The sequence below is a fragment of the Terrapene carolina genome, unplaced genomic scaffold, assembly GCF_002925995.2.
Source record: "Terrapene carolina triunguis isolate 2854851 unplaced genomic scaffold, T_m_triunguis-2.0 Scaffold130, whole genome shotgun sequence".
NCBI classification, from domain to species: Eukaryota; Metazoa; Chordata; order Testudines; family Emydidae; genus Terrapene; species Terrapene triunguis.
The window spans coordinates 15,137,213-15,159,437 of NW_020664481.1; the positions used below are offsets into that span (position 1 = coordinate 15,137,213).

Here is a 22,225-nt window from a genome sequence, read left to right on the forward strand (position 1 = left end):
ACCTTGGCTCCGCCTCGTCCGCTGAGCATGCCAGCGCCGCTCTAATTCTCCTCCCCTCGCAGGCTTGCGGCGCCGATTGGAGGAGACTTGGAGCGGGGGCTGTGTGCTCAGCGGAGGAGGCAGAGTGGAGGTGATCTGGGGCAGGGAGCGGTTCCCCTGTGCGCCCCCCGCCCCCCCGTTCCGGGGGGGGGCCCCCCCCCCCCCCCCCCCCCCCGCCCCAGCTCACCTCCACTCCACCTCCTTGCCTGAGCGGGCTTTTAGGTGCCCCCAACCACTAGGCGCCCTAGGCGGCCGCCTAGTTTGCCTAAATGGTTGCACCGGCCCTGACCTTTCCCCAGCAAAGAATCCCCTTCATTTTTATTCCTTGTAAATTAGCATTTTTGTCCCTCCTGAATCTTTTCTCTCCATGACTAGACACCTTCCTGTTTTCTTGCTGCTGGCCCTAATAAGCGATCACATGACCAGGCAGGTAATTCCATCCCAGAGGCTTGTTACTTCTGGCTGCAAATAGATGCCAGGAAAGCATGCTATACTGTAGAATACCATTCGAGCCTGCATCCAGCTGCTGACAAATGCCTAAGTGTGTGGTGCATTACACAGCCAAGTCACCTGCAATCACAGAAATTATAGGAGCATGGTAGTTAGAATTTACAGCTGTTCTTTTGATTCATTTTGGAGTTCTTCCCCAGACAGCTGGCTTCGTGTCCTTCCCCTCTGCACTTAGCACTGGGCTATGCACACCGGTAGTAGTCACCTATCAGACCAGTTTTCATGGCCCAAGTCCTCAAGGACAAACTGACATGTTCAGGCCATGCCTTGTCCCAACACAAAGCAGCACTGCCCCGTTATGAGGACTGCATTATCACGACACAATGCAGCAACATTACATCAATAGCCTTCAGCAAGATGATGTTGCATTGAAACCATAAGGAGGCAACATCACCTCACGACTAATTAGCCAGGGCTGTGTACCTGCACTTATTGCCAACCCTTCACACCTCTGTTTATCCACTGTTTGTAATGACTCTTAGAGTAGTAATACACAACTAGTGTTGTTGTGTATTGAGTGATGTGTTTGTCTGATTATACAGAGCAAGAGAGAGAGTATGAGCCAGACTTTGAAAAACTTTGAGGGCCTGATCCAGATAAGTGCCCATCACCCATTAGGAGTTGAAATGACTTAGGCACCTAACTCCCTTTGATTTCTGGGCAGGTCATTGATTTCAATGGGAGTTAGGTGCCAAAATACTTTTGAGGATCTTGTCCTTAGTACCTGGCAGACGGCACTCAGCAACTTGCAGTATCATACCCCATAGATGCTAATTTGTGCTTCTTATTTGTGTTCACAATTACTACAATAGCATGTGCAAACTAGGTGATTGGAAATAACTATATTTGTATATGCAGTCGCCTGATTTTCTCATACAGCTGTGGACTGGGTGCACATATTAAGCATGAAATTGCATAGCTAGAATTTTTGCAAAATCTGTCCCAATGTGCACAATGGATATTTGTTTACAAAAGAACTCGGAAGTTGGGAAATCCTAATTGGTGACTAATATTGGTTATGGGGGGGGGGGGAAGCCACATGCTTCTGAGCCTCGGAGTATCAATTTATATGAACAGAAACAAGATTCCTTTACAAACACAAAACATTTATTAAATGGGTTCATTTATTTATTTAGTCATTGCGAAAAAGCTGAAGATCCAAAATGTTACTAATGTGTTGTTGAAGTGGGTGTATTTGTTTCTTGAGTATTTACACTAGGAAGAACTTTAGACTTGTTGGTTTGGAAAGGAATCTTGCTGTCCCCATAAGGGCACTTTGAAAGGGCAGTGGTGACTTTGGTACGGTCTCAGGATTCACTATGAACATTTTTTATAGTTCTGTCTTCAGTTAGTTCCCCACTCTACAAAACAAACATTATTCCCATCTAACCTGCCTTCCCTGCAGAAGCACAGTCGACTGGAACAAATTATTAAACAATCAATTTGTAAGCACCTACAGGATAATAGGGTGATAAGTAATACCCAGCATGGATTTGTCAAGAACAAATCTTGCCAAACCAACCTAATTGCCTTCTTTGACAGGGTTACTGGCCTAGTGGATAGAGGGGAAGCAGTGGACGTGACTTATCTTGATTTTAGTAAAGCTTTTGTCACTGGCCCACATGACATTCTCATAAGCAAACTAGGGAAATGTGGTCTACATGGAATTACTATAAAGTAGGTGCACAACTGGTTGAAAAACCATACTCAAAGAATAGTTATTAATGGTTCCCCGTCAAAGTGGGAGGTCACATCTAGTTGAGTACCATAGGAGTTTGTCCTGGGTTTGGTACAATTCAGTACTTTCCTCAGTGCCTTGAATAATGGAGTGGAGAGAATGCTTATAAACAGGGACATCATTTTAGAAAAATTGTGGGGGAAGGCCAAGTTGTGAGCATTTAGAACATTACATGTGATTATATTTTATCTTGCAAATTCTGGAGGTGGGGGAAGAGGACAAAAAGTGGAGCCTATAGACCTATGAAAAGTGGGGAGGGGACAAACCAAGGTGGGGAGGAACTCCCCCCCCCCCCCCCTTTGCCCATAGTAAATGATGATCCTGCTTATAAAATCTGAGGATGACAGCAAGATGGGAGAGGTTGCAAGTACTTTGAAGGACAGGATTAGAATTCAAAATGACCTTGACAAATTAGAGAATTGGTTTGAAATCAACAAGATGAAATTCAATAAAGATATGTGCACAGTGCTTCACTTAGGAAGGAAAAATTAACTGCACCAATACAAAAAGGGGAATAAGTGCTAGATAGGAGTACTGCATAAAAGGATCTGGGATTATAGTGGATCACGAATTGAATATGAGCCAACAATGTGTGCAGTTGAAAAAAAAGAATAATATCTTTCTAGAGTGTATTAACAGTAGTGTTGTATATATGGCATGGCAGGTAATTGTTCCATTCTACTCAGCACAGTTGAAGCCTGAACTGGAGTATGGTATCTCATTTTGGGCATCTTTACTTTAAGAAAGATGTGGACAAATTGTTGAGAGTCCAGAGGAGAGGGAACAAAAATGATAAGCGGTTTAGAAAATCCAACCTATGAGGAAAGGTTAAAAAACTGGATATGTTTAGTCTTGAGAAAAGAAGCATGAGGGGGGACCTGATAACAGACCGGGAATTCCCCATCATTGGAGGTTTTTAAGAATACGTTGGACAAACATCGGTCAAGGCATACTTGGTCCTGCATCAGCATGGGAGGATGGGCTAGATGACCTTTTGGGTCCCTTCCAGCCCTACACCTTTCTGATTCTATGACTATACATATAATAGACAATTGTCTTTGGATGGACTCCATTTTCCAGTGAGGTCACGCCAGACATTACCAACTGCTTTGATTTGAGAGAGGAGGGTCTTGTATTACTATAGAGTTCCAAAACCTGTCCTGGTTGGGTTGGAACTCACCCAGAATCATAGCCGTGGATGGGCAATATGCTTGTAAAAACAAACATAAATTTGAATATATTCAATACAAGTTACAAATGCAGGGTCATAGGCTGGCCATGTATGCAAGTGCATAGAGCTGTAGATTGTCATACAGTTGACAATTACTGGACGCTTCTTAAATCATGCCCCTGAGATTCTATGATGAATACAGCTTTATTAGTCTTGCCTGTACACATGCGTATACACATAGCACAAAGTCTTGTATAGTTGTACAATTTGGAATGGCTCATTAAAACCTGAGACAGATTCTCTGGGGCAGTCTCTTCTTTAGTTGTTCCAAAGTCTTGACCTAGAATCTGGAGGGGGTGTCTCCAAAGCATTGGGTCCAGATTTTTAAAATAGTCTCAGGGCCCCATTGGTTTAAATTATTGCTACTATTATGAGGTTGGGAATTACCCAACCTTATAACTCTTGAGCCTTACCAAAAATAAAATGATCTGTCTGCTACTGTACAATGAAGAGTTCAATGTAGTTTCTGGTAATTGGCACCTTTTTTTCTTACTTAAAACAAAAGTTTTCTCACTAGCACAATTTACTCATACTGAAAGTTTTGACTCTTTGAATGATGGATGTAAATTTTTCTTATCATCTCAGACTTTTTGCTGGTAAAAGGTTTCAGACCTTATTTAGATGAGATGCAAATACAGATGTAGTGCTGGTTTCCTGTAGTCTTTAGTTTTTTTCTTGTAATTACAGTGTAGTTGGATGGGTTTTAGCAAGCTTCTACAATAAATACATCCTCTGGGCATGTCGTATATTATAATACCTGCACATGCACTGTACATGGTATCTTACAACAAGGTTCTATTATGGATCATAACTCTCTTCCTAATATTAGTAGCCTAAAGCTCAAAATGCTCATCTTTTGGAGGGGGTGGGGTTGTAATGGGAGTGGGATATATACACAAGAACAGATTTCATACAGTTTAAGGCTGAGATTTTCAAGGGATGGCTAAGGAAGTTAAGTGCCTAACTTCCACTGATTTTCAGGGAGAGCCGAATGCCTAATTCCCTTAAACCCTTTGAAAACCCCAGCCCGTGGTGTGCAATTGTACGAGCAAAATGCATACCTCATTTAAAAAAAATCTATCACTAAGTTTGCTTGTGAAAACTGAAAAATGACATGCAGAAAGCTAATTGTATGCCTATTTTGTATGAAGATTTGACCCATAATGTTTACATGCTCCTTATGTGCAAGGGGGCAGTTCATCGAACTGTGACACCAAAGAATCAGCATCAAGCTTTACTGCAGATATGCTCTTGAAGAACGTTGGTTTGCCATCACAGGGTCAGGTTCTGTGAGAAGCCCCACTGATTTCAGTATAGCTTCTTACAGAATAAAGGATAACTCAGCACGAGTAAGGGTGGCAGAATGTGGCCCAGTAAGTAGTTATATGACTAAGTGGAAATCACCAGAAATGCTTTGGTGCTTTGGGGCCACGGGGGCCAGGACAGATTAGGTTATTGCCTGTACATCTATTTAAAAAAAACTGTCTAAAAATAATTGTTTTGTTTCCCAGCCAATGAAATATATGTTCTAATATTTGTTTGTAGCAGAAAAGTTAATAAGTAACAGCACTTAGAAGAAATAAGTAGTGGATTCTTATTTCTTACCAAAAAGAACAGGAGTACTTGTGGCACCTTAGAGACTAACAAATTTATTTGAGCATAGGCTTTCATTGACTACAGCCCATTTCATCGGATGCATAGAATGGAACACACAGAAAGAAGATATTTCTACATACAGAGAACATGAAAAGGTGGAAGTAGCCACACCAACTGTAAGAGGCCAATCAATTGAGATGAGCTGTCATCAGCAGGAAAAAAAAAAAAGAAAACCTTTGAAGTGATAATCGAGATGACCCATAGAAGGTGTGAAGATACTTAACATGGGGAAATAGATTCAATTAGTGCAATGACCCAACCATTCCCCCTCTCTGTTCAAACCTAAGTTAATTGTATCTAATTTGCATATTAATTCAAGTTCAGCAGTCTCTCTTTGGAGTCTGTTTTTGAAGTTTTTTTGTTGCAAAATTGCCACCTTCAAGTCTGTCACTGAGTGGTTAGAGAGGTTGAAGTGTTCTCCCACTGGTTTTTGAATGTTATGATTCCTGATGTCAGATTTGTGTCTATTTATTCTTTTGCGTAGAGACTGTCCGGTTTGGCCAATGTATATGGCAGAGGGGCATTGCTGGCACATGATGGCATATATCATGTTGGTAGATGTGCAGATAGATGGCGTGGCTGATGTGTTTAGGTCCTATGATGGTGTCACTTGAATTGATATGTGGACAGAGTTGGCACCAGGGTTTGTTGCAGGGTTTAGTTCCTGGGTTGGTGTTTTTGTTGTGTGGTGTGTAGTTGCTGGTGAGTATTTGCTTCAGATTGCAGCCCCCCTCTGTTAGCGAGGACTGCCCTGTCTCCCAAGGTCTGTGAGAGTTAGAGATCGTCCTTCAGGATAGGTTGTAGATCCTTGATGATGCGCTGGAGAGGTTTTAGTTGGGGGCTGAAGGTGACAGCTAGTGGCGTTCTGTTATTTTCTTTGTTGGGCCTGTCCTGTAGTAGGTGACTTCTGGGTACTCTTCTGGCTCTATCAATCTGTTTTTTCACTTCAGCAGGTGGGTATTGTAGTTTTAAGAATGCTTGATAGAAATCTTGTGGGTGTTTGTCTCTGTCTGAGGAATTGGAGCAAATGCAGTTGTATCTTAGAGCTTGGCTGTAGACAATGGATCGTGTGGTATGTCCTGGATGGAAGCTGGAGGCATGTAGTTAAGTATAGCGGTCAGTAGGTTTCCGGTATAGGGTGGTGTTTATGTGACCATCGCTTATTAGCACAGTAGTGTCTAGGAAATGGACCGCTTGTGTGGATTGGTCTAGGCTGAGGTTGATGGTGGGATGGAAATTGTTGAAATCAAGGGCTTCTTTTCCATGGGTCCAGATGATGAAGATGTCATCAATGTAGCGCAAATAGAGTAGGGGTGTTAGGGGACGAGAGCTAAGGAAACGTTGTTCTAAATCAGCCATAAAAATGTTGGCATACTGTGGGGCCATGCGGGTACCCATAGCAGTCCCACTGACTTGAAGGTATATATTGTCCCCAAATGTGAAATAGTTGTGGGTGAGGACAAAGTCACAAAGTTCAGCCACCAGGTTTGCCGTGATATTATCGGGGATACTATTCCTGATGGCTTGTAGTCCATCTTTGTGTGGAATGTTGGTATAGAGGGCTTCTACATCCACAGTGGCCAGGATGGTGTTTTCTGGAAGATCACCGATGGATTGTAGTTTCCTCAGGAAGTCAGTGGTGTCTCGAAGATAGCGGGGAGTGCTGGTAGCGTAGGGCCTGAGGAGAGAGTCCACATAGCCAGACAATCCTGCTGTTAGGGTGCCAGTGCTTGAGATGATGGGGTGTCCAGGATTTCCAGGTTTATGGATCTTGGATAGCAAATAGAATACCCCTGGTCAGGGTTCTAGGCATGTGTCTGTACAGATCTGTTCCTGTGCTTTTTCAGGGAGTTTCTTGAGCAGACGGTGTAGTTTCTTTTGGTAATCATCAGTGGGATCAGAGGATAATGGCCTGTAGAATGTGGAGTTAGAGAGTTGCCTCGCAGCCTCTTGTTCATATTCCAACTTATTCATGATGACGACAGCACCTCCTTTAACAGCCATTTTGATTATGATGTCAGAGTTGTTCCTGAGGCTGTTGATGGCGTTGTGTTCAGCACGGCTGAGGTTATGGGGCAAGTGATGCTGCTTTTCCACAATTTCAGCCCGTGCACGTCGACGGAAGCAATCTATGTAGAAGTCCAGTCTGTTGTTTCGACCTTCAGGAGGAGTCCACGCAAAATCCTTCTTTTTGTAGTATTGGTAGGAAGGATTCTGTGGGTTAGTATGTTGTTCAGAGGTGTGTTGGAAGTATTCTTTGAGTCGGAGATGGCGAAAGTAGGATTCTAGGTCACTGCAGAACTGTATCATGTTCGTGGGCCTGGAGGGACAAAAGGAGAGGCCCCGAGATACCTGAAACCTGTTATTTCTTACCGTTAGTCATGAACATGCAGTAGCTACCTTTTTTTAATCCTATGCCATAATTATTTTCAATCAAAAGTGCCCTTTTCCCAGTCCATTTTTCCTTCTCGTTTTTAAAATGCTTCATTAAATGGCTACTATTACCTCCTACCAGATAGGTTAAGTCTAGGACTGTATGAATCTGCAGAATGACAAGTAAATATAGTACAGGTAGTTTAGTATGTGTGCTTTTCCTGACAGTTCTTGCTATTTTAGAGGCATTGTGGTAACTACTGGACTTGCCTTAGCACTTAAGACAAGAGGTGTACATTACAGTAGCAAAAATTTATCACTAAATCCATTTTGTTTTTGCTGTTTTGAATTTAAAAGTAAGATTTGTTAATAGCGAACAGCACAGCTTATCTCAGCATTTATTTAACAAGCTGATAGGGCTCAGAGTATCCACAAGTGTCAGCATGATTCACCACTGCATTACTCCAGTTTACACCAGTGCAATGGGGTTACATCAGCCTAAAATAGGAGTGACCAAGTGGAGACTCCTGTCCTGTGTTTTATGTCCCTTCTTTGGCTTCAGTCCGTTTGCTGAAACACTTCTGTATTGCTTTAACCATCCATTCTGGTTTAAGGAAATCAACTCCCTCTCCCACTTCTGTATAAGTTTGTACATATTTATTCAATGAGCAAGTGTACTACTTGGAATTTTTCACTTGATCTCATCACATGTTAACTAAAACTAAACTCCATTTGCATGACTCAAACACATTTCCTTCTCTTGCAATTTCAGCTAAAACACTCTGGCATCAAACAATTGCACAATGAAAGTCATATCTAAATATATGCAAACAGAAATAAAGTTTTTTTTAAACTTTGCTATTAGCTAATACAAATCAAATCCACAAAGAGGTGCTGGACTTCCACATCACACCAAATCCAATTCAGGTTTCCACTGGCAATATCTATTTTTTGAAGTGACAATTTACACTTCCAGAACTCCCACATGATGATTTCAAATCCCTTTCCAGTCCATCATGTAGGTCTTCCTAACTTATATAAAGATTGAACAGACAAACAATCAAGCATTATAAATGGAATATTTATGCTCCTCATTCTTTGCATGATGTCTAGAGGTTTGATGTGATTAAGGAGTCTTGCTCCTTAATTATATAGGGCCTGATTGTGGTATAGAGCCTTACTCACACTGATTAGTACCTCACTCCACTGACTCATGGATTGGAACACCAATGATGGTATTTGGTACCATACTGAACTTCTGTGTACAGGCTTGAGTACATGCAGTGCTGTAGACCACTCAGAAGAAGGGTGTTAGGAAAGACCTGTCGAGTTGCATATTCCCTGTGACTGGCATGGCATGCTGATCCACCCCATCCCCTGATAATTGGGAGTCATAAATTCAGCCCCCATATGATAGTCTTCTGGACATTAGAGGGGTAGAGCCTCCAGATCAGCTCAAGATACCTCCAGCAACAATATGTTAATACCTAATGGCTTGTAGGAAAGGAGGGAAAGTACATGAAAGTTTTGCATGAAAGTGCACTTTCTTGATTTCCAGCTGACGCAAATTCTTCCTCCAGCTCAATGTGTAGGCAGAGTTTGTGCCTATCTTAGAATCTTCTGATGAGAAACCAATGATAAAATACTGTAATCCATCAAGCAAACAGGAAATCACACTTCTGAAGCAAAAATTGCTTTGCAATTGCAAATCAACAAACCTTCCCTTGCTGAGAAAAGTTAAGCGACAAGTTAATGTGTGTGTTCCCAGTTCATGGAGAAGCAATCTAGAATCCTTAATTCACTGACATCCAGTGGTCTTAAAAAGGGAAAACATTTCAATAACTGAAACCACCACAGATAACCCTTTATTATCATTTAAAACTCTTAACATCTCACTCTCCATAATGTGCTATCTTTGTGTGCTAACCATAATGTGCTATCATATTTGCTATCTTTTCCCAGTGGAGACTTCGGGCTTTATAAATAACACCTCTCCCCTATTTGCTGTTTGTACTTGAGATTTCAGTCCTCTTATTGTGGGATCTTAATAAACTGGTTTCCACAGAATTAAATAACCAGTTTAACTGTGTGAAAGCCCTCTGGCCACAAAAGTATAATGACTTAACCGGTCACTTACAAACTCAGGTGTGACTTATTACTGATTTACAAGGCTGTAATTATTTGCTTGACGTGAAGTATGGCAAAACAGTAAAGGAACCCAACAACTATGCACACAGTTATAGGAATGGAGTCTGGGGCCAATGCAAATTTCAAATTAGTTACGCTCTGGCAAACAGCTCCATTTTTTCTCTCTGTATACATTCATTTTTTCCTTACTTCATTGAGAAGAAAATGTCTTTAAGGACCACTTTCCTGGCTCAGACTGTTTGCTGTTTATGGTAGTATTCTGCATTTCTGGGTAGTAACTTTTGTCTGAGGATCTCAAAGATGAGTAAATGCAGAGACAGAGCTGTTAAGGTCCAAGTTTTCAGACATGTTATCTAATCTGAGTTGCCTCAATTTTTGGATGTCCAAACTGAAACATCTAAGGCCTGATTCTCAGAGGTACTGAGCACTAATACACCTCTACCCCGATATAACGCTGTCCTCGGGAGCCAAAAAATCTTACTGCGTTATAGGTGAAACCGTGTTATATCGAACTTGCTTTGATCCGCCGGAGTGCGCAGCCCCGCCCCCCCGGAGCGCTGCTTTACCACGTTATATCCAAATTCATGTTATATCGGGTCGCGTTATATCGGGGTAGAGGTGTAACTTGATTGAAGTTTATGCAAACTGCCTTGACTTAGACACTTAGGGCCAAATTCTCAAATGTATATTTAGGTGCTTAAAGATGCAGAGAGGTGGCTCCAGGAGTTAGGCATCTAACCTGCTTAGGCAATTCTGAAAACCCAGTTAGGTACTGGTCTGAATCTTTAGGCACCTCAGTACCTTTGAAAATGAGACTCTTAGTGGACACTTTGGAGAATGTTGGCCTCTGTGACTGGGCCAAAGCTACATGATAAGTTAGTGGCAAAGCTGAGAACCAAGCGTAGGCGTGCTAGCAGCTAGTCTTGTGCTCTAACCACGAGATCACACTTTTTAGTGACACATTTAAAGGTGAATTTTTATAAAAGAGTTGAGGCCCAACCAGGGCCGCCGAGAGCGGGATCGGGCCCCAGTGAAAAAATTTTTTCAGGCCCCACCAGCAAGGGCGGACCAGCTAAACAGGGCTGATGGGGGGGGGGGTGGAGCCGGGGAAGCCGGGCCCCCTTCCAGACTGCCAGGCCCTGGTAATTTGTACCGGCTTTCCCCCCCCTCTCGTTGGCCCTGGGCCCAACTTCCCTGTCAGGAGGGACATTGACAATAATAGAAATATGCAAAATCCACTCTGGATTTCTAGGATCATAATAATCAGTGATGTGAGCAAATTACTGAGCTGTCTAGAATTTTCCCTCAATACTTGTGATGCATTCTGCAGACAGGAGATTTTGGGTTTGAAAGGAACAGACACATATTGTATTTTTTCACTCTTCGCTCACAGACCTGCCCAGCTTCCTGTTAAGAATTCTGGGTACAGTAGCACAATAGCCATTTTCTCTTCTTTGTTCCTTACTTTGCAAGTAGCCCTATTGAAATATGACAACTAGAGGGTATTCAGAACATCCTGGACCAAATCCAGGTCCCCTGAACTCGATGGGAGTTTTGATATAAATCTAGGTGGAGCCAGGCTCTAGCCACAAGTGCAAATATTACTTCATTGCAGCGCAATGTATTTAGATTCTGTTTTGCATCTGCTTTCTAGATGATATGTGAGATTCCTGAAAGATCTTGTTGGTTGGATGGGTTTTGAGTCCATTTAAACAGGGATCAAGATTGGGTATGGGGAGAGAATTACCATTTACTTCTACATATCTAACTTGTTTCAAGAGTTTGCTCAATTAAATGACATTAACAACCTAGCCGGTTATGTGAGGGATGGTGGGAGAGTGAGGAAACACACAGCTAATGGAGAGGAGAAGGAGGAATGGGTCCCAGGGGGGTTCAAGTCTGTTCTTTAAATCCGGGAGTGGAATTTTGTAACAGATGAATACATTAGGAGTCATTCAATGAGTTTGAGCTGAGTACCTCTTTCTAGATCCCAGAATGTATCTTTCATTCTGTTGTTTACAAAACTAAGAAGTCCCCCTGTATTTTTTACCAGTGTAGCTTGCTGCAGCTTGGCTTCTTCCTCCTGATATATCTGAGTCTGTACTGTAGGAAGTTGATGTGCTCACATGTTCAAAGGATAGTTTTCCAAGATAGAGGGTATAACGTATTTCATGTACTGAATGGTAGGATCAAGCACATAATATGTGGCTGCACCATCTTAGGGAGCCAAGTAAAACATTTCTCTTCTGTATATAGCCAACTGAAATCTAACTGCAAAGACATTTCTGAATCTCAAAATTAGATTATTCTTGAAAGAGCATTTTTATTCCTGTAATACTGTGATGATTTTTTAAAATCTCTGCACTGTGTTTAAATAGGAGCCAAAGGCTTTCACAATGAATTTAAAGGAAATCTAAAGATATCTGACAGATAAAAAGAAACTGACTATAAAGTATGGCCATTTTATGAGAAAAAAGTTTCATCTCCTTTGTGGTTGAAGCAAAGCTGTAACTTTCAGAATTTCTTTGCACATAACTTTCCTGTTCTTCATAGAAAATGCAAAAATCTAATGCATTTACATGGCCATCGGGTAATCTAAAAGAGGCTGAGATTAGATTTGGCATATTTGTATCATGTTTCATTTGGGCCACTAAGATGATAATTATATGGAATTACTGTAAAAGGCAGTGACTAGTCTTTGACCTGGCTTATAAGACACATGAACCTCCTGTGCCTCAGAAATCTCAGATCAAATTATTGGCACGTCTCGTACAGTTTGAATCAAGGTAATTTATCAGGATAATTTTTAATATTCATTTTTAGATAATAATATCAGTTAGGAAATGCAAAAAACCCCAGTAAAATAGAGTGCTGGATCTGAGCCAATAAAAGGTCAGCGGTTAAGTTCTGCCTTGTGTATTGTGTATGCCGAAATGTCCGTTTAATAAACTAAGACACACAATGAAAGAGTAGCCGATAACTGTAACATTTGGCCTTATGAAATAGGCTGAAGGTTACAATTTTTTTCTCAAAAATGGTTTTGCAAATCTTTTTCAGAGCTGATAGATACACACCTTAGCTGGATACAAAACATTATATGAAACAGAATGACTGTGATCTTTGATCCAAGCAATCAAAGTAAAAGGTAATTGATATTTTTCTGCCTTTTCTCCAGCTGTGTGTTTTCTTAACCTTATACTTATTTTAAAACAAAATTAAAAATCCTGCCACTTTTAATTTGGCTTAAAAGCTTTTAAATCTTTTTTTTTTTAATTCCTCTTGCTTCCATTTTATATACCTTGTAGATTTCCTGAAATATCTGGGGCTTGGTGGGCAGGGAAAAGGCATTGGATTGTGCATGCTCTGTGTATAAGAATATTAACATTTACATGTGGTGCCTACCTTCGCCTGGGTGTATCAAACTGTGTTCCTAGCAAACACATCATTCTACAACTGTGAGGAAAGATCGTCCTCTCCACTCCTCACTGTGGGTCTCTTATATGCAGTCAGTTCTTTAATGCATATTCTGCACTTGTTTCACATGCAGAACCCCTGGCAATGTCCATGAATAAGCAGGATTTCTGAACCGCAGCACAGAGAAGAGAGGGGAATTTATCCTGCAACGCAGATTAGTTTCATCTCCTTTAGTGAGAATTTTGGGCCAGATCCTGCAAACTTCACTGTCACAGGACTCCACCTGGGCAAGAGTGTCTTCTCACTTGCCCTGGTTTTATGGTGGCATGGCTGCAATGATGTGACTAAGAATTACTTCTGATTTATGCAGCCACAAGGACCTGACTCAATGCCCACCACGGCCAGTGAGAGTATTTTCTTTCATTTCAATGATCATTGGGTAGGGTCCTAAGTGAGAAGAGAATCAAGCTCACTTTAAGTGGCATCACATCCACTTAAATCAAGTCTGACTTTGGCCCACTGATTAGAATGGAGCATTGCTTGATTGAGAACTCCATGACCCCCTTTTCTTTTTTTTTATCTTTCCTTGGATATTTCATTTGGCTCAAGCTTTTAAATTTATTTGTCAAGACGGGGTTTGATTTTTTTTTAAATGCATTTATTTATTAAAACTGTGACTTTATCATGTGCATGTAAACTTGGGATCTTGCATCGTCAGCCCATGACGTTAGTAATAACAGTCCTTTTACTGTGAGGATGTTAACCAGCAAAAATACAAAAGCAGTCCTTGTGCTGTTGCTGGTTAACATCCTCAGAGTAAAAGTGCTAGCAAGAATCCTTTAAGGCTTCTACTCTTTTTAAGTGGCTAGACTTGAATGTATACATGGGTACTACAATTCTCACTAACTTCCCTGTTGCAATGGGGTAGGCAGGTTGTTTTCTAAAATTAATCCTCCCCCCCTTCTTTTTTTAGGGATTTATTATTCATCTGTAAAAAGTTGCTCTGAGCAGAAGCCTGGCACACAAGAGTTTTGCAAATCAGAGTTTTGACCCTGTTTTCTTTGCCTTGCAGAGAGCTGCTTTACTACAAATTTACATGCAGGCTTTTTGCAATAATACAGATTTAAACTGAAAAGTCAAAGGGACATTCAATTCTGGACCCTTTTTCTAGTGGTGTAGCCATCTGTAATTTAAACCCCTCCACAATGACTCCAGTGGACCTATTCCAGGTTACACCAGCTGAGGATCTACCCCCTTGTGTAATGTGGACGTGGCCCTTTGTAAAGCAACATAGACACCTGAACTGAGGGTTGAAAGAATTCAGATCTTTCATATGGATTTCGACTCTTAGGGTTTTATCTGTCTAGGCTCATAAAGGCCACAGTAAAATAGCTCGTCACAAACATTAATGAATTTATCCTCACACACTCCCGTGAGGCAGGTGAACGTTATTATCCTTATTGAGCAGATGGGGAGCTGAGGCACAGAGAGTTTAAGTGACTTGCCCAAGGTCATGCAGGAAGTCTGTGGTGAGCTGCCAACAGCACCCAGGTCTTGTGAGACCCAGTCTAGATCCCCCAACTACAAGCCCTTCCTATGGATCCATAATGTCAAAATCAGAGAAGATAGAATCCAGTCCCTTGCACAGAGACCAAATAAACAAGCTTGTGCAGGGAAACATAGAATAGCAGGGCTGGAAGGGATTTCAGGAGGTCATCTAGTCTAACCCCCTGCTCAAAGCAGGACTAAGCCCCAGACAGATTTTTGACCCAGATCCCTAAATAGCCCCCTTAAGCATTGAACTCACAACCCTGGGTTTAGTAGGCCAATGCTCAAACCACTGAGCTATCCCTCCCCCTCACATGAAAGGGGTAGAATCCGTTCCTCAAGAAAAGCACCAGCCACCACTGTGGCCCTAGCACAGTCCCTTAACGTAGGTGTTTGTGACCACTGAATAGGTGCTGTTGCCACTATAGTCCCAACACCTCTCCATACTGACGTATGTAGGCGGAGCAGATGATTTGACATCCCTGTGTGTGCCAGTCCGCTCACCCCCCACACAACAGGACTACCTGTTTCACTGGGCTGGTGAATGCGGGAGTGTTGAGAGGGGATGGGGGGAGTGGCTTGGTTGCTATTAAAAATTAAAAATATGATTTAAAAAAAATCAAAGGCCAAATTCTCAAAGGGCTTGTAATGGCTTTTTTTTTTTTTTTTTTTTGCATGTGCAGTTTCTATCTATAGTGAATCATGCACGTGCAAATCAGAATTCTTGTGCCTGTAATAATCCAAGTTACATGCTCAAGCAGGTCACTGAAGACGCCAGCACTTCAATTCATGCCCATAATCCAAGTCAAGTACAAAATTACCAGTGCAAATTGCACTCACAAAATGGCAGCCATCCTATTGAAAATGTGGCTCAATATTTGTGCATGACACAGCCAATATTTGCATGTGCCAAATGGGTATCTAATAGAAAAGCGACTGTCTCACGTTGCTCAGGTGCTTATTTGCATGTGCAAATATGGGGGAGAGGGCATTGTTGCAGTCATAGTTTTGAAGGCCCTTGGAGAACTGGACAGTAAAGTACTAACTAACCCAAAGTAATGCAGACTGCAGTAATGCATGGTGTTTGAGCCATACTGTTGCTTGTAGCTACTGCAAAGATCTCCAAGTATTAGGGCTGATGCATTCCATATTAAATGGAGTCACACACAAGGATAAGCTGCAGTAGGAATTCTGGCCCTGTTCTGTTCAGCTGACATCAGATATTATTTAAATGTGCATTCTTTATTATTTACTTTTCATAATGTTTGTTTATGTCCTCATAATGTGGCTTGTCCTGTTTTATCAGCTCTTCTGGCTTCAACATAGGTGACAGTACACTACAAAGCAGGCACACAACAGGCACCTTAAGATGATAACATTTTATTCATTAGTCAGATCATTTCTGTTTACTCTCAACTAATGAGTAGCGATACTGGACTAGGCAGGCCATTTGTCTGCTCTAGTTTTGGACATTCCTCTTTTGCTAAGGTTTGGCCCCTGTCCAGTATTGAGACAAACTTGGATGTGATTGTGTCTGGTATCATAGAGGGGGGAAAACCATTTTGAATGGCACGCTACCTCCACCTCCCCAGCATGCACCGTGCATATGAGATCACGCCAGCGGGAGTAGGGGGGAGGTGGTCTTCAAAATGGCTTCCTCCATGCAGCGTGATTTCACTTGCACAGTGCACGTGAAGTCATGTCAGCAGGGATAGGGTCACGCCGTTCCTGGAAATATTGGAATGTCCGGTATTCTGGGGATGCGGAAGTGTCCACCCTATACTGGATATTTTAATTATGGGCATTTCTACACTACAGCTGTAAGTCGACCAAAGATAGGTCGACTTACAGCCAGTGCAATAACTACCCTGCTTTTGTCGGGGGTGCGCATCCTCACCCACAGCACTTCCACTGACTGAAGAGGGGCGGGGTGGGGGGTGGGAACTGAGAGTCAAGGCTCTCAGCTCTGTGCAGCTCTCCACTGGGAGTCCAGCTATGCCCTCAGCTCTTGCCTCCCGGCTCTCAAGCGGGAGCAGAGGGCAGCCGCCTGAACTTCTTGGCTTCTGGGAGTGGGGAGCTGGGGGCTGCCAGGCTCTAACTGACCAGCTTTCTTGACAAGACAGCCAACAGCTGATATAAGTAACGCAGTGTCTACACAGACACTGCGTCACCCTAACTACACCGACGTAAGCGCTACGCCTCTTACAGGGGTGGAGTTATGATGTCGGCGTGTAGTAGGGCACTTACATCTGCGGGACAAGGCTGTAGAGTGTACACTGACATAATTAGGTCAATGTAAGCTGCCTTACGTCGACCTAACTGTGTAGTGTAGACCAGGCCTATGCTACCACAAAAGGAGACATTTCGAGATGAAAGTCTGATCAGAATGCAAACTTCCTCCAAAGTTTGGGTGTGTCTGGATTTGTAGCACCCAGTCAGCCCACTATAGAAACTCAGGTCACTAAAATCAGATCTGGATAGGGATTCAGATTCTCCCAAAATACTGGGAAAGACAGGTTCCACATGAATGGTTTCATTCAGCCCAGTGTCGAGATAACCCTGAGCTGGGAAGATTGGCTCCAGTTGCTGTTATTTTATTTAGTTGTAGTGCAGTAGTGCTTAGGAGCCCCCGTTTTGGGCTAGGACCCAGGTGTGCTAGGTGCTGTACAAACAGGATTGCTGGTCCTTCTCTTAAAGCTGCAGTGTTGTGGCTCAGGCCCATTTATAGCAAGAAGACAGCAGCCTCTGGCCTTATCGACTCATTCTGACTTTCATTAGTAGTAAATATATACAAGAATGAGAGTTTGCTCTGCAGCCCTCAGGAACCAAAAGCCTCACCCGCCATAGCACAGACAAACCTCTGCCCTTGCGTACACCCATGAAGCCCCACCGCAGTCCAAGAAACAGTAACCAGTCAGGTTACAAAGCTGTCTGGTTCCCTGTGTTGCTCTGCTGTTTCTATTGTTGTACAGTCACTGCTGTCCACCCTGTCACCTCAGCCAATGAAACCCTGCAATGCAAATGAATGCAACTTGCGGGGGAGAAAGTGAAGCTGACTGTCAAATAAACCCTATAACCGCTAGATTTCAACGGCTTCACTACATTGTCCACACTGTTTTGCACCTACCAGCTACAGAGGCACTGGAGACCAGATAGTAGCTGTTCTCCTGTCGCTGTGCTGTTAGCCTGGCAGCCCTGCCCTGCCGTTTTTGCTTTACTCAAGTTTTATTTTTAGCAGTAGAAACAAAAGAAAAAAAATTCAGCATCCCAGACAAATTTCCCGCAGTAAGTTTACAAAGATTAGTTTAGGTCTATTTTCCAAATAGGGTAAATCTTTTTCACTTTCTTGTTTCCAGCTAAAATATTAGCCCTCGCTAGACAGAAATGACCTCTTGTCATCAGGAAGAAAGTCATGTTTCCATATGAGGTGGCTGTATTAAATTGACAGGAAATGCACATACAATATGTTTTTGATACACTGACTGAATGAACAAACGTGTTGATAAATAAATCAGCCTGCCGTTTCAGCCCACTCCTTTTTATAAAGGAAATGACCCCGTAGAGTCGGTGCCCACTTCTTTCACCTCACTGCTATTTTTAGCAGCAGAGGCTATGAAAATTTCCATTGAAGATCTGCTCCTCTCATTTCCTGGGTAGAGAAAACAGGAAGTCCTTTAAGCTGAGCCTAAGTCGGTTTTGCATGAAACTAGAGCAATCTCACCTCCCACTGGCAGTTTGATTACACTGCAAAGCCTCAGAACCACAACAGAGCTAATAACCTTCAGCTATACAGTTGTTTCAGTGAACTTGCACAAGCGGTTATGGGCAGAAGCTGATATAAGATATGGCAGGTGGAAGTTTAGGCACGAGGAGATAGTAAAAATCCCCTTCGCTGTATAATAGTTTTTTCTAGCATACCTCTGCTTTTCAGTAGGCGCCTCCAACAATCAAATCAAGGTCAGGAACATGAAAGCATATCCTGACTGGAATTAGGAAGATGTGCTAAATTCTGAGGTGTACTGCTAGTGGGATTTCTGTGCACGGAGGGGTAGAACCTACTTTCCCTCTAAATAGGTGTGTAGAAGCCCTGAATGCATTGAACTTAATACTGCTCTGCTGCATCGGTGTGGGGAGTCCAAATCCCGTCTGCAGAATAAAGCACAGATCACTGCACCCTACCGTTTTTTTCAAAAGGGACACTATTATAGTATGAAACACCAGCTGGTTTGTTACACTGGCACTGTGTCTTTTAAGCAGTCCTTGCCCTTAACAGATTCATTTTCTATGGCATCTTAACATGTGGCACTGAATTTTTATTCTATTGTTAGGTTCATTCTCTGATTAATTAAAAAGGGTTCAATGTATTTTGATCTCTTTCTAACCCTGCTTCAGAAAAGCATCTCCTTATTCAGATAGGGTACTGAAGCATGCGCATAAGTTCTTTCCTAAATTGGCATTTCTCTCTCACTCTGTACAGTGGCTTGGGCAGAGGATACATACTGTTTTAAGTGAACTAGTTCCAACAAAAATTCAAGTAGCAGTTCTAAGTTCCCATGCAAAAAGGTGTGCCCGTGATTGCAAGAGCAATTAGAGATGGGCCCATTCGGATCTGGAAATGGATCCAAATCTGAATTTTCACCAAAGATTTGGGGCAAGAAGAGAGTTTGGATCTGATGCTCTGGACTAATCCATCTGTAATGCACCCCCAGTAATTGCAAGCAAAAATTAGTAAGGTATAATCAATTTACACAAGCAGTTGAAGTAATTTTGATCATAGATCTGGGCTTCTAAAATTTTGAATATTTGGTTATTATGATTTTAACAAGAATTTACCAAGAGCGATTGAGAGGCCCATATATTCATAATTATGCACCTTATTTGCAAATGCAATTGCCATGATTCTGAGAGGTTAAACTGAACCCACAAATAGCAAATTCTGGCAAAAATATGCACACATAATTGCTGTGCCAGATACAAATCAGGTAATGTCACCTCCAAATGAGATAGCTACCCATTATCTCCATTTAGCAGTGGAGATATGGCTAGGTTTTGCATCAGTTGTTCTGGCAGGGTCTGATGCCGCTTTGAGTTGGTATGTCCTGGTGTGTGGGGAATTTTCTTCTTCTGCTGAGCTTGGAGGGTTTGGGGGGCTGTCTGAAGGCCAGAAGAGGGGATTCAGGAAATCCTTCCCCCTCCCCACAACACACCTTTCAAATCCGTGGATCCTACATATGCCTATCACTACATGTGGTGTACCTTATCCGGTGCACTAAAAGCCCCAATAACAACTATGTGGGAGTACGCTTCCTAGACCTGAAGAAAAGCTCTTTGTAAGCTTGAAAGCGTGTCTCTCTCTCACCAGCAGAAGTTGGTCTGATAAAAGATATTACCTAATATCCTGGGACTGACATAGCTACAACACTGCATACTACAGTAGAACCTCAGGGTTATGAACACCATAGTTATGAACTGACTGGTCAACCACGCACCTCATTTGGAACCGGAAAAAAAGCACCAGCGACCAAAAAAAAAAAAAAAAGGCAAATACAGTTCTGTGTTAAATGTAAACTACTAAAAAAAGGTGTGTGGGGGGGGTTCTTCTATGTAGTAAAGTTTCAAAGCTGTATTAAGTCAATATTCAGTTGTAAACTTTTGAAAGAACCACCATAACATTTTGTTCACAGTTACAAACGTTTCAGAGTTATGAACAACCTCCATTCCCGAGATGTTCATAACTCTGAGGTTCTACTGTATATTGTAACACATAATGATGTTGTTTTGGGTTTTTGCATAGAAAAGCAAGGAAGGGAGTACACTAATGCATTCTGTTGGTCTTTATTATTAGTCACCAGCACACAATGTCAGGAGGTTAGAGTAATAATTGCATAAAGAGGCATGGAACATGGAAGTTTTATTTCTGTTCTGTAAAGAAAAATACACTATGCGACAAATATGTTAAGGGCCAGATTTTCTGAAAAATACTTTTGCACATGACTTACATGCACAGAATTTTCAATGCAAGCACACAAGTTTGGCATGTGTAAAAATGCACTTCCCAAAATTTGGTGCTTCACTTTTCTAATTTTTCTTACTTCATCTTGGTAAGAATGTCAATATCCACTGACTCTTTGGGACTTTTTGTCTATGAAGCAGGAAAAGAATTATTTTATGCATATGCACATTTTGGTGATCCAGTTGGGAACTGAGTTATCTGAGTGTTTGGGTTTTTTGTTAATAATAGATATGTTATTATAAAATGTCAAGGGGATGTTTGAGACTTAATAGCAAAACCTGCTCAGATTGCTTTGGATTCCCATCACTTTCAGAACATGCTAAATCTCTTTCCCCTTTTTCATTTCACAGTTAATGAAATTATCAGGAAGGAGTTTTCTGGACTCCCTGCCAGAAATCAGACGTAGAAGAAGAGATTTGTGAGACAACTTTTACTGAATCCTTCCATAACTGACCTGTTTAGATCCTTCCACTGCCCCTTCAACCTCCTGCTTCCTTAATCGTTCATCTCAAGGCACCGATTCAATGCAAGGAACAATGTATTGGCATCAAGCTGACAGCCTTGACTAAGCAACTCGCCACCTTTCTCTGTAAACATCAAAAGGACACCCTTCCTTTAGTCCAAAGATTGTATTGTTCTCATATAACACGGTATGTGTCTTGCCTGCTGCAAATATATATATATATATCATAATAATAAGGGAGAAGAAAGGCATCGCTCCAGAGTTCTGTTCTACAGCAAATGTGGTTATATATTAGCACTTAATTAGTTGGGAACGGGAAATAAGGGCAGAGGGAGTGCTTGCATTCTATATAAGATTAACAACACTTTGCATTTAAATAGCAATACCTTTCCATCCAGATCTCAAAGCCCTTTACAAACACAGGTCACACATTATTATTCCCATGTTATCAATGGGGGTAACTGAGGCACCCATCAGTTAAGTGACTTGCACGAGTCATGCCACATCTACACTATGGGTTCTACATTGATGGAAGGTGTTTTTCCATCCCTGTAGGTAATCCACCTCTCCCAGGGGCAGTAACTAGGTCAATGGACGAATTCTTCCATCAACCTAGCTGCATCTATCCTGGGGGTTAGGTCAGCAAAGCTACAGTACACAGGGGTGTAGCCATGTTGAACTAATATTTAAGACTAGACCAGGTCTCAGTCTGATCTGGGAACAGAACCCAGGTTGCCTGACTCCTACGCCTGTGCTCAGCACACCACACTGTAGTTGCCACGTGAATCCAGGACTTTCTTTGTTGTTTTTAATCAGAGCTGATGTGCCTTTGAAGGAGAGGGATGCTTAAAGAGCAATTAAACGTTTCTAATGTACAGCCCAAGTTAAAATAACCCCTGATAAAATGAAGCGGATGCATCTATTGAAGTTACAAAATTCAAGCAGAATTATGCCTGTCAAAAGAATTTGTGATTGACCCAAATTAGTGGTTAGCCAATACATTGACAGCTTTTAATTTTTTTATTCTAATAAAGTGCTGCTGTTTATTTTCATGTAGAACCTGCCTTCAATTCGTAACTGCTCTCATTTAGA

General features: G+C 41.9%; 1 protein-coding gene across 3 annotated transcripts in view; it reads left to right on the top strand.

Moving 5' to 3' along the window:
- NFATC2 (nuclear factor of activated T cells 2) overlaps window positions 1-21,360 on the top strand; it is a 125,427-nt gene extending 104,067 nt beyond the window's left edge. For 2 of the 3 annotated variants that reach the window (XM_024205795.3, XM_029911800.1), the window contains one exon: window positions 21,021-21,360. In XM_024205795.3, the coding sequence (XP_024061563.1) occupies window positions 21,021-21,076 (56 nt within the window). In that variant the 3' untranslated portion in view covers window positions 21,077-21,360. Of the gene's footprint in view, window positions 1-12,752; window positions 12,841-21,020 lie in introns of all 3 variants that reach the window. The other variant, XM_024205794.3, reaches the window with a different exon arrangement.
- The last annotated feature ends 865 nt before the right edge of the window (window positions 21,361-22,225 follow it).